The sequence below is a fragment of the Chiloscyllium plagiosum genome, unplaced genomic scaffold, assembly GCF_037043375.1.
Source record: "Chiloscyllium plagiosum isolate Xiang-an unplaced genomic scaffold, Cpla_swu_hap1 HiC_scaffold_19, whole genome shotgun sequence".
Classification (NCBI taxonomy): domain Eukaryota; kingdom Metazoa; phylum Chordata; class Chondrichthyes; order Orectolobiformes; family Hemiscylliidae; genus Chiloscyllium; species Chiloscyllium plagiosum.
Genome location: NW_028270157.1, coordinates 20,442,804 through 20,455,321, shown reverse-complemented (window position 1 = coordinate 20,455,321; position 12,518 = coordinate 20,442,804). Strand labels below are relative to the sequence as shown.

At 44.0% G+C, this 12,518-nt stretch overlaps 1 protein-coding gene across 3 annotated transcripts in view; it reads left to right on the top strand.

Annotated features, from left to right (window-relative positions):
• The first annotated feature begins 7,401 nt into the window (after positions 1-7,401).
• Positions 7,402-12,518, top strand: part of utp20 (UTP20 small subunit processome component) — a 114,907-nt gene continuing 109,790 nt past the window's right edge. For all 3 annotated transcript variants that reach the window (XM_043709794.2, XM_043709795.2, XM_043709793.2), the window contains exons 1-3: positions 7,402-7,538; positions 8,748-8,828; positions 10,215-10,281. In XM_043709794.2, coding sequence (XP_043565729.2) covers positions 7,494-7,538; positions 8,748-8,828; positions 10,215-10,281 — 193 coding nt within the window. In that variant the 5' untranslated portion in view covers positions 7,402-7,493. The remainder of the gene's footprint in view (positions 7,539-8,747; positions 8,829-10,214; positions 10,282-12,518) is intronic.

Here is a 12,518-nt window from a genome sequence, read left to right as displayed (position 1 = left end):
TGGCCCAGCCAGCAACACCCACATTCACGAGTGAATAAAAAAAGTATTCTGCTGTTGGATTTCAGCAGCTATTCCAGTCCAGATTTTAGATGGCAATTATAGTACGACAAGTTCACAAATAGAACAAGTTCACTTAACTATTAACTTTTCTACTGTTGAAAAGAATGCAATAGAATAACATTATCTGTAGTGCATCTGACTGATACTTGCAGGGGTCTAATATTTAACGAAGATGGGTTCACCAGGTTTAAAGTTAAAAACAAATCTGTCCTGAAGGAATCTGATTCCTGAAGAAGGGCTCATGCCCGAAATGTCGATTCTCCTGTTCCTTGGATGCTGCCTGACCTGCTGCGCTTTTCCAGCAACACATTTTCAGTTCTGATCTCCAGCATCTGCAGTCCTCACTTTCTCCTCAGAGAAAGTTTACTCAATTAATACCTGGATTAGGAAGGTTGTCACTTGAAGGAAGGTTGAACAGGCTGGCTTGCATCTGCTGGAGTTTAGAATAATAAAAGATTACTTGATTGAATCATATAAGATTCTGACAGGGCAGATGTGGAGATTTTGTTTCCTCTTCTGGGAGAAGAACTAGGGGGCCACTGTTTAAAAATAAGAGGTCACCCATTTGAGAAGGAGGTAGGAGTATTTCTTTTTCTCTCACAGGGGATCACAAGTCTTTAGAACTCTCTTCCTCATTGGAAGCAGAGTTCTTAAATATTTCTAAGGCAAAGATAGATAGGTTCTTGATGAACGGGGGGTGAAAGATTATCGGGCGTAGGTGGGAATCTGGAGCATTTAGATCAGCCCAGATCTTGTTAAATGGTGGTTCGAAGGGCAGACTGACCTGCTCCTAATTTGTCTGTTTATGTGTTCAAATTTATTCAGCGCCTGTCATGTGAGATATTTGATTCTTGCGTTGAGCACTGCACATGTGCTATTGGTGGGGAGCCAGTCTCCTACACCGTCAACCCAACAGAATTCCAGAGCCTGCAGTCCCCAGCATGCTATGCTTCCCTGTCCCTCAGCAGCTTTGTGGCTGGAGGAAGAGAAGAGGTGATGAGGAGAAGGATAGGATGTTAGATATAAGGTTCAAGATGGTTAAGAATTAGTCAATGTGAAAGTTGTTCTAAGCAAGGATTAATACCTATCTAGGTTTGGCAGATTACTGTCTGTGTGAGCATTAAGGACTTGATACTGCTGCTGTTTCAGTCCCACAGGAACAACTGTCGAATCAAAGCAAAAAAAAACTCAGCACACTGAAACCAAAATCTCCCGGGACTGTGAAGTCTGCTTCTGGAGTGAGTGAATGAATGAATTAGTTAGTTAGTTGAAAGAAGTGCACCTGTGAAAGCTGGTGCAATCTCAGTCCTGACAATAAAGGATCCACAGTAAGTTAAAGAGAGAAAAAGCTGGAAAATAGCTCAGGAGGGAGCCAGGAAGATGTACCAGCAACCAAACTTAAAGAGTGAGTAATGTCTGACTAGGATCTAATGGAGTCATACATGTCTCAATTGTCCTTCTTAAAGTCCTGCTCAAGTCTGTTTCTTCTTGTTTAGATGTGTCAGTATCACAGACTAATACCAATATTCTTCCAGCATATATATGGATAACATCAGCTAAACTGCAGTTTCCTTTATATGACATATTAGGTACAAGTTGTATTCTATGACTATCCTGGCTGATCCAATTATCTGGTGAAGGAAGGGAACTCAGTTAGAAGATAAGACATTGTTCAACACTCAGATTTAAGAGGGAAAGCTGGTTAGTAGAAATGACGAGATTGAGTCCTACAGGAATAAGAAGTTCAACAAACTATCTGTAACAATCTTAGAATCATTCCTGGGCACTCCAAACAGGAATTGTGTTAAAAGGTATTTGAGTGGATTAAGTGGATTAAAAGTGGACTGAGAGATGGATGATCCTGTGTAGCAATATGTCATGGTGATCTAGACCTGTTTCCACTGCATGTATTATTTGTTCATTTAACTTCAATAATAAATGGTGATGCCTTGGGATTCCCTCTAGGTCCAGCTCTTAGTTAGTTTCCACTAAAATCTTGTCTACCCTTGAAATTGAGCAGTAAAATGAGCTTCTTTGAGATCCTTGTTGAGAAATCAGCTGAGTGTTCTTGTTTGCTGTTGACAAAGATTCCTTTCATTCCACAAAGTATAAGATTAGCCTTATTGGAAGCTTTGTAACTATAGCCAAAGTCATTTTTGACCATGTAAGCTTGGTGTTGAATTGGGGTGCATCAAAACCATTCTGCAGGATAATAGTTATTTTGAAAGATCATTTCTCACTTTATATCATGCAAATTCATGAACTAGAGATGGAAATGTGTTGCTGGAAAAGCGCAGCAGGTCAGGCAGCATCTAGGGAACAGGAGAATCGACGTTTCAGGCATTAGCCCTTCTTCAGGAATGAGGAAAGTTGGTCCAGCAGGCTAAGATAAAAAATAGGGAGGAGGGACTTGGGGGAGGGGCGTCGGAAATGTGATAGGTGGAAAGAGGTCAAGGTGAGGGTGATAGGTCAGACTGGGGTGGGGGCGGAGAGGTCGAGAAGAAGATTGCAGGTTAGGAAGGCGGTGCTGAATTTGATGGATTTGACTGAGACAGGCTGGGGGGAGGGGAAATGAGGAAACTGGTGAAATCCGAGTTCATCCCTTGTGGTTGGAGGGTTCCTAGCCGGAAGATGAGGCGTTCTTCCTCCAACCGTCGTTTCGCTGTGGTCTGACGATGGAGGAGTACAAAGACCTGCATATCCTTGGTGGAGTGGGAGGGGGAATTGAAATGTTGAGCTACAGGGTGGTTGGGTTGGTTGGTCCGGGTGTCCCAGAGGTGTTCTCTGAAACGCTCTGCAAGTAGGCGGCCTGTCTCCCCAATATAGAGGAGGCCACATCGGGTGCAAAGGATGCAATAGATGATATGTGTGGAGGTACAGGTGAATCTGTGGCGGATATGGAAGTTTCCTTTGGGGCCTTGAGGGAGGTGAGGGGGGAGGTGTGGGCGCAAGTCTTGCACCTCCTGCGGTTGCAGGGGAAGGTGCCGGGAGTGGAGGTTGGGTTGGTGGGGAGTGTGGATCTGACGAGGGAGTCACGGAGGGAGTGGTCTTTATGGAATGCTGATAGGGGAGGGGAGGGAAATATATCCTTGGTGGTGGGGTCCGTTTGGAGGTGGCGGAAATGACGGCGGATGATGCGCTGTACATGGAGGTTAGTGGGGTGGTAGGTGAGGACCAGTGGGGTTCTGTCCTGGTGGCGGTTGGAGGGGCGGGGTTCAAGGGCGGAGGATCGGGAAGTGGAAGAGATGCAGTGTAGGGCATCGTCGATCACGTCGGGGGGGAAATTGCGGTCCTTGAAGAAGGAGGACATCTGGGTTGTGCGTTTTTGGAACTGGTCCTCCTGGGAGCAGATGCGGCGGAGTCGAAGGAATTGGGAGAATGGGATGGCGTTTTTGCAGGGGGCAGGATGGGAGGAGGTGCTACTACAAACCGACCGACTCCCACAGCTACCTGGACTACACCCGCCCCTCCAACCGCCACCAGGACAGAACCCCACTGGTCCTCACCTACCACCCCACTAACCTCCATGTACAGCACATCATCCGCCGTCATTTCCGCCACCTCCAAACGGACCCCACCACCAAGGATATATTTCCCTCCCCTCCCCTATCAGCATTCCGTAAAGACCACTCCCTCTGTGACTCCCTCGTCAGATCCACACCCCCCACCAACCCAACCTCCACTCCCGGCACCTTCCCCTGCAACCGCAGGAGGTGCAAGACTTGCGCCCACACCTCCCCCCTCACCCCCCTCAAGGCCCCAAAGGAAACTTCCATATCCGCCACAGATTCACCTGTACCTCCGCACATATCATCTATTGCATCCTTTGCACCCGATGTGGCCTCCTCTATATTGGGGAGACAGGCCGCCTACTTGCGGAGCGTTTCAGAGAACACCTCTGGGACACCCGGACCAACCAACCCAACTACCCTGTAGCTCAACATTTCAATTCCCCCTCCCACTCCACCAAGGATATGCAGGTCTTTGGACTCCTCCATCGTCAGACCACAGCGAAACGACGGTTGGAGGAAGAACGCCTCATCTTCCGGCTAGGAACCCTCCAACCACAAGGGATGAACTCGGATTTCACCAGTTTCCTCATTTCCCCTCCCCCCAGCCTGTCTCAGTCAAATCCATCAAATTCAGCACCGCCTTCCTAACCTGCAATCTTCTTCCCGACCTCTCCGCCCCCACCCCAGTCTGACCTATCACCCTCACCTTGACCTCTTTCCACCTATCACATTTCCGACGCCCCTCCCCCAAGTCCCTCCTCCCTATCTTTTATCTTAGCCTGCTGGACCAACTTTCCTCATTCCTGAAGAAGGGCTAATGCCCGAAACGTCGATTCTCCTGTTCCCTAGATGCTGCCTGACCTGCTGCGCTTTTCCAGCAACACATTTCCATCTCTGATCTCCAGCATCTGCAAACCTCACTTTCTCCTCAAATTCATGAACTACCCTAAGCCTATCATGTTTGGCTCTGAAAAGTGCCCAGTATACCTCCTATTACCTTGAAGGGTAAGGTATCTCAAACATTTGGGAAACTGCGGAAACTAACTGTTTTGTGCTGCTACTATAAAGTAGCAACATGAATAGTGTTTGCCACGAATAAACTGCTGTCTTCAAACTGAAAAGATTTTCTGCACACCTCACAAATGAGTGGTGTGTTGTATGAATTTCAGTGTCAGTCTAATGCTAGTTATGTAGCCTCAAGTTAAAAAAAAAGATCGTATCAAATAGTATATTCCATGACAGCTCACAACAGGCAAGGAACTAACTGCACCTAACCAGCTTGCAAAACTGAAAACAGTGTCTATCATTATGTAGTTTTCATGATTAGACAGTAATAGCTAAACAATCTGTTGTGTGCCAGGAATTATGCAAACAAGCAATTTAGACTTGCAATATTATGTGCTAGAAGCTACCCCGGTACTTTGCAGATAGAAAGAACATGTTCACATACTATTTTGTTTCAACTCAACGAAACAGGTGACAGCCATCCTCTCATTCATTTCTTGGGGCAACCTGCCCAGTTTTAAATGGAAAGAAAGTTTGACAGTTAACTGTCAATCATCATCTAAGATATGATAATGGGATTAATGTTATATTGTGTTACAAATGATGAAGAGTGTTAATCAAGTGAATAGACAGAAATAGTTCAAGGCTCTTGTGGTACAATGGTAGGTCCCTACCTATGTGGTCAGAAAACCCAGGCTCATGTCCCACTTGCTTCCAAGGTGTGTGACATATCTGAATGGGTTGATTTGAAAGCATCTCAACTTTAGATATTTTAGGGTTCTTGTGATGTAGTGGTAGTGTCCCCATCTTGTGACCAGGAGCCTCCAGTTCAAATATGAACTGCTCCAGGGTTGTGTAATACCCCTCCTCTCAGTCTTTTTTCTCCAAGGAGAACACTCCCAACTTCTTCAATTTATCCTCATGACTGAAGTTTGTTCATTTCTGAAACCATTCTTGTAAATCACTTCAGCACTCTCTTCAATGCATTCACACTTTCCTGTAAGTGCCCACAACTGTACATGTTACTCCAACTGAGGTTTAATAAGTGTCTTCACAAGGTCAACATCATCTCCCTGCTTTCTACTCTACAGCCCTATTAATAAAGCAGGGAGCACTGTATGTTTTATTAGCTGTTCTCCACCTGTCCTGCTACCTTCACTGATCTCTGTACATACACACCTAGGTCCCTCAGCTCTGGCACCCCTTTAGGATTTTACCTCCCACTTTATATCATCTTTCAACGTTCTTCCAACCAAAGTGCATCACCTCACATTTCTCTGCAATGAACTTCATCGTCATCCATTCACCTGCTCTACTTACTTGTCAATGTCCTTTCAGAGTTCCACACTGTCCTCCTCAAAGTTTATAATTCTTTCAAGTTTAGTGTCATCTGCAAACTTTGAAATTGTCACTTGCACACTAAAATCCAAATCATTAAGATATATCAGAAAAAGCAAGGGTCCCAATACTGACCCCTGGGGAACTCCACTACAAACCTCCCTCCAACCCCAAAATATCATTTTACCATTACTCTCTGTTTCCTGTCACTCAATTAATTTTTGATCCACATTGCCACTATTCCTTTTATACCTTGACCTATAATTTTCTTCACAAGTCTGTTGTGTGGTTCCATGTCAGATATCTTCTGGAAATCCATGTATACAACTTCAGCAGTATTACATCGACCCTTTCTGTTACCCATTCAATGCCTCCAGCAAGATAGTTAAACACAATTGTCTCTTTAGAAATCCGATGTTAACTCTTCATAATTGACACATCTGTTCCTGTGTGATTATTAATTCCATCCCAAATAATTGTTTCTAGAGGTTTCCCCACGATCAACGTAAACTAAGTGGTCTGTCCTTGCAACCCTTCTTGAACAAAGTTGTAATGTTTGCAATCCTCCAGTCTTCTGGCACTTCCCCCAAGCCCAGGGAAGACTGAAAGAATATGTCCAATGCCCAACAAGTGCTCCCTTCACTGCTTTCAAAACTTTGGATGCACTTCATCCAGTCACAGTACCTTGTTAACTTTAAATGCCAACAATCTATCCAACACTTCTGCCATACTAATCTTGAACTTTCTAATGACAAGAGGCTTCTCCACTTCCATAGACTGGGCAGCAACATTCTTTTTTATGAAGACAGACGCAAAGTATTCATTTAACACCACAGCTATGTCCCCAACCCCATTTGATCTCTGAGCAGCCCTATTCCTTCTTAAACCAGTCTTCTGCTGTTTATGTAGAAAACTTTGGGATTTCAAAATACTATAAGACATAGGTGCAGAAATTAGGCCATTCAGCCCATTGAGTCTGCTCTGCGTTCAATCATGGCTGATAAGTTTCTCAACCTCATTATTCTGCTTTCTCCCTGTGACCCTTGATACTCAAGAACTTATGTCAGTCTCAAATGTACTCAATGACTTGGCCTCCACTGTCTTCTGTGGCAATGATTTCCTTTATGGTGTGTGCGCTCGAAGAGAATGGAGGGATATAGAGATCAAACGGAAAGGCAGAGCTGAGGCCATGACCTTGTTGAATGGGGAAGCAGGTGTGAAGGGCCGAATGGTTTGCCCAGACTTTGGGGGCGAATAGGGGAGGGGCGAGTGGGGTGCGTGGTGAAAGGGGGAAGGGCTGTTGGGTGAAAGGGGCGGGGCGAGTGTGGGGGCGGGGCGAGTGTGGGGGCGGGGCGAGTGTGGGGGCGGGGCGAGAGCGGGCGGCGCAGGTGGGCGGTGCTGCGCAAGCGCGCGCGCCGTGAGAAGGTGGCCCCTGATTGGTCGAGGTCTGTTGTATCCCACAATCCAGCGGTGAAGATGGCGGCGCCCAGGAGCCGGAGGCGCGTGCAGTCCGAGTGAAGGGAACCTCTGTCCGCCCACTGACTGTGGTAGAGGCCGTGTCCCTCCACTCCTCTCACAATGAAGAACAAACCCACCCGGCACCGGACTCAGAACACGTTCCGGGTGAGCGGCGCAGGTTGAGGCCGGTTGTGGGGGCGGCCCTGGGCCTGGGCTCCTCGGAATCCGTGTCAGCGCCGTCTGCCCGGGGGAGGAATGCGTCTCGATTCTCCCCTCCCAGCTCCAACCTCCTTATCCCATCGGATAATCTCCCTCCAAACCACCCCCCGGGATCTCCCTCCCCCGATCACTCGCTCCAAGACGATCCCCTTTCTAATCCACCCCCTCACCCATCTCTCACTCACTCCAGGACTGGACTGTACAGCGAGGATTGAACCCACAGGGCGATTTAGACGCAAGAGCCTCTTGCATCTTCTCAGAGTAATTTCGATAAACTTTTGCCACGGTCAAATGAACCGGAAGAAGGCATTCGGGTTGGATTGCTCCAGTGAAGAATTGCCACAGATGTGGGCTGAATGGACTGTAAACATCTTTGTGGCTCCTTGCCTCGTGTGGATGCCCTATGATATGCCAATTTCTCCCAGGAATAACAATAATGTTTGATTGGGGGAAGTAATATATCCTGATTAAGCAAGGTTGTTTAGGAAGCACTGTTTGCAACACGTGACAATCTGACAAACCAAAATAAGCCAAAGCCCATCATCTTTAATAATGTATTTATTCAGCGTATATGGGGGCTGTTATAAAATGAGTTTTATTTCACATTGTTAAATGCAGCCTGAATCTGGAGTCAGGTCTAAGCTAACAGTTGAGTAGAGTTGCACTCCTGATGAGGATTGTAGCCTGTTTGGCTTTGGAATTTGTTAAGTCTTTGAAATGGACATCACATGGGTTTATTCTGAAATTTAAAAAAAACTACCATGTCAATTTTATAAATGTATGCACACGCACTCAACCTGTCTCCATGCTGTCAAGCAGTACTGATGTGCAATCTCCTCTGCAACACACTGTCTCCAGTTGAGTGCACCCCACAGTTAAGCGAGCATTGCTGCTGGTTGGCAAGCTGATATACTTACGGCCGCAGGGATTTTACTAGATGGCATACAAATGAACCAAATCTTGTTAGGGAACTTTCATTCTTTTGTTTGATAACTTTGAAATAAATTAGCATGTTGATTGAAATTGTAATGGGAGATGTTAATAATTGACAAAAACAAAAGTCAGAAAAAGGGTCTCTTTGTGCTTTTGTGTGTGAGCATTGATTTAGATGATGTGAGTTTGTGATTAATAAAATTAATCTTCCTCTATTTACAGTTTCTCACCTTCTCAGAACGGTTAGCGAATGTGAATATTGATATAATCCATCGGATTGATAGAACTGGGAGCTATGCTGAGGTAAAGAGAACCTGATAACACAAGCATAAAACTTTTGATAATGAGCATGCTTTAAATTCTGTCTGCCTTAAGTGCTGCAATAGCTGGAATATTTCTTGAAAAGAGAAAGGGCTTTACAATTATTTCCCCTCAAAGATTGTTTCTGAATTGTTTTAACTGCAAAAAGCAGTTGAGGCAAAGCTTGAAGCCTTGGACTTAGATTATAAGGAGAAGTAAAGGAGAAATGGGATCAGCTGTAACATTAGCATTGAATTGATGGGCAGAATGACCTCCTTAGTGTGTAATTGCTGTGATCTGCATGGTATTATTTTAATATAAATCCTATTCTTGTATGAAGGCTTTTTTTTTGCTTTTTCTAAATGCCTAAGGTTAAAGTAGCTAGTAGCACATTGTAAAAGTAAGGTATTCTTTAAATGGTGTCTTGTAAATAAATTCTTATAAGCATTAGTGAGATGAATGTTTTACTTTCTTAATTCGCAGTGAAGCGATGTGACTAAATGCTAATGCATTGTAACTGAAAAGGAACTTACATTTGCGTAGCAACTTTTACGTTACTGAAATGCCACAAAGCAGTTGATTTTTTTTGTTTTGTTACATGCAGCTACAATTGTAATGTATGAAAATGCAGCAGGTAATTTCTGAGTAGCAAGCTCCCACATATAGCAGTGCTTTAAGGATTTTTGATTGTGGGTTAATTGTAGATCAGGAATCTGGGAAGAGCTCTCCAGCTGTTCTTTTATTCCTGATGAAGGGCTTTTGCCCGAAACGTCGATTTCGAAGCTCCTTGGATGCTGCCTGAATTGCTGTGCTCTTCCAGCACCACTAATCCAGAAGCTGTTCTTTTCAGTAGTGTCATGAGATTTTTTGCATCTATCTTGGAGTTCAGATGCAGTCTCAGTTTCGCATTGCATTTGAGTATGGTACTCAAGCATGCATTGTAAGTGTCAGCTTGGATTAATTGCTGGAGGCTTGGAGTGATACTTGAACTCTCAAGCTTCTGATGTTGACATGAGTGTTTTTGAACTGAGCTATGGTTGACATTTGTAGATCTCCAGTGCAAGTGTGAATCCATGCTGATGTCCTAAATTTGTCTCCAGTGACAGATTTAATTTGTTATTCCAGTGGCTGTGATTTAACCTGCTTTGCAATCCTTTGCAAAGAATCAGAGTCAGACAGAACAAGCTAAGTCAGTGAGAGATATGAGCATAGAGGTGCACTATTACCTGGACTTTCAAAGCTTGTCTCCAGAACTGGAAGGTCTGCAGTTGGATTGTTCCTGTTGTAGTTCCAGTGACTAGGATTGATACTCCAGTATGTTTTTTGTGCACATGGTCACATACTCATTGCCCTGTATGTGCAAGTCAAAACCTGCACTTCTTTTCTCAGGAAGTTGAAACCTACTTTTATGAAGGCCTGGAGAAATGGAGAGATCTTAACTGCACGGATCACTTTGGTATGGCTTTATTTACACAGTTGTTCATTAAAATTTGTCACAGAAATTTTGCAGTGCATTTGCTCCAATTTACGTTTAATTGAAAGTACGATATAATGTGCTCAGGAGTGGATATGGTTGTGAAAAAGATAAGCCCTTCCGGGCTGTGGGTAAAGAGCAGACTGAGGTCAGAGCAGGACTAGACACTTTTTAAATTCAGTAATGGAATATGGGATCACTGGTTAAGCTGGCATTTATTGCCAGAGGAGAAACTGAGGACTGCAGATGCTGGAGATAAGAGCTGAAAATGTGTTGCTGGAAAAGCACAGCAGGTCAGGCAGCATCCAAGGAGCAGGAGAATCGATGTTTCGAACATGAGCAAATGATTGATTCATTCCTGAAGAAGGGCTCATGCCCGAAATGTCGATTCTCCTGTTCCTTGGATGCTGCCTGACCTGCTGTGCTTTTCTAGTAACACATTTTCAGCATTTATTGCCAGAGGGCAATTAAGAGTCAACTATATTGCTGTGTGTCTGGAGTCACTAAACCAAGTAAGAATGGTAGCTTTCCTCCCTAAAGAACATTAGTGAGCCTGATGGGTCTTTATGACAATCGACAATGGATTTGTAGTCACCATCAGTCTCTTTATTCCAGGTTTTTATTGAATTCAAATTCCACCATCTGTTGAGATGGGATTCAAACCCAAGTACCCAGAACATTATCGGAGACTCTGGATTAACAGACCAGCAATAGCACCAGGCCATTGCCTCCTCATTACTGATTTCCTTCACCTCTGTCCTTTCACCAAACCGTTGGTCCTCCTACATTTCTGGGAAGTTATTTGTCCCCTTTTGGTGAAGACAGAACCAAAGTTTGTGTTGCATTATAATTTCCCTGTGTTCTTGAAGAGACTTTCACTTGTCTTTCCTAATCTTTTACTCTTCGTATATTTAAAGAAGCTTTTTACAGTCAGATTCTACATTTCCTGAATTTTACTCGTGTACTGTATTTTCTCCCTGTTGAACAACTTTTCTTGACCGCTTTTGCTGAACTCTGAAGTGCTGCCAATCCTCAGGCTTGCTCCTCTCTTTTTTTTGGCAATTTATATGTCTCCTCTTGGGTCGCATATTCTTCCTAATTTCTTTTGCAAGCCATGGTTTAGCCACCTTTTATATATGCTGCAGACAGGAATGAATAACTGTTCTAATTCATGCACATGTGATTTAAATATGAACCATTACCTGTCAATAATCAACCCTTCAGTAAGGTTCCCCAATTCATCTCGCTAATTTGCACCTCACACTCTCATTGTTCCCTTTTAAGATTTCAGATTTGATTACTTCACTTTCCATCTAATGAAGAATTCTATTGTGTTATGATCATTCTCGCCCAAGGGACCTCATGCTGCAAGATTTTCAATGAATCCTTTCTCATTGCACAGTACCCAGTCTAGAATAGTCTGTCTCTGATTCGTTCCTCAATGTGTTGGTCTAAAAAAAACCATCACATAAACACTCCAGGAAGTCCTCCTCCACAGTACCATTGCTGGTTTGCTATGTCCAATCTAAATGTAAATTAAAGTCATCCATGATTACAGTTGTATTCTTATTACATTCATCTCTGATTTCTTGTTTATTGTGTTCCCTAACATTTCCAGTATTGTTTGGGGACCAATAAACAACCCTCAACAAAGTTTCTACTCCTTGGTGTTTGTTATTCCATATCATGATTTTCTGAGCCACTATCATTCCTCGCTATTGCACTGAATTACTCCTTTATTAACAGGAGTTAATACTCCTGTATTAACTATCCCAACACCTTTTCCTTTTTGTTTGTCCTTCTTCAAACATGATTACCACTCATTGCTGAGAGTCTGGAGTCACAGGCCAGCCAACTGGGTAAGGACAGCAGATCCCTCAAAGGCAAGGCCAGATTGGTGTTTACAGCAATCAATGATAGTTTTGTAGTCACCATTACTGAGATGAGCTTTCAATTCCAGATTTAATTATTAAATTTAAATTCCAGCAGCTGCTGTGGTGGGATTTGAACCCAGGTGCCCAGAACATTCGACTGGGCCTCTGGATGTCTAATCCATTAACATTGCCACCACATTACTGTGGTGGAAATCCACTCAATCTCCTCATGTGTCTCTGAATTCTAGAATGGGCTTGTATTCACAACCTTGAAATGTGGAGACAGCCAAACTAATGAAAGGCTATGGTAAAGAATCAAAGACTGCGCAGTTGAAACTTGATTCT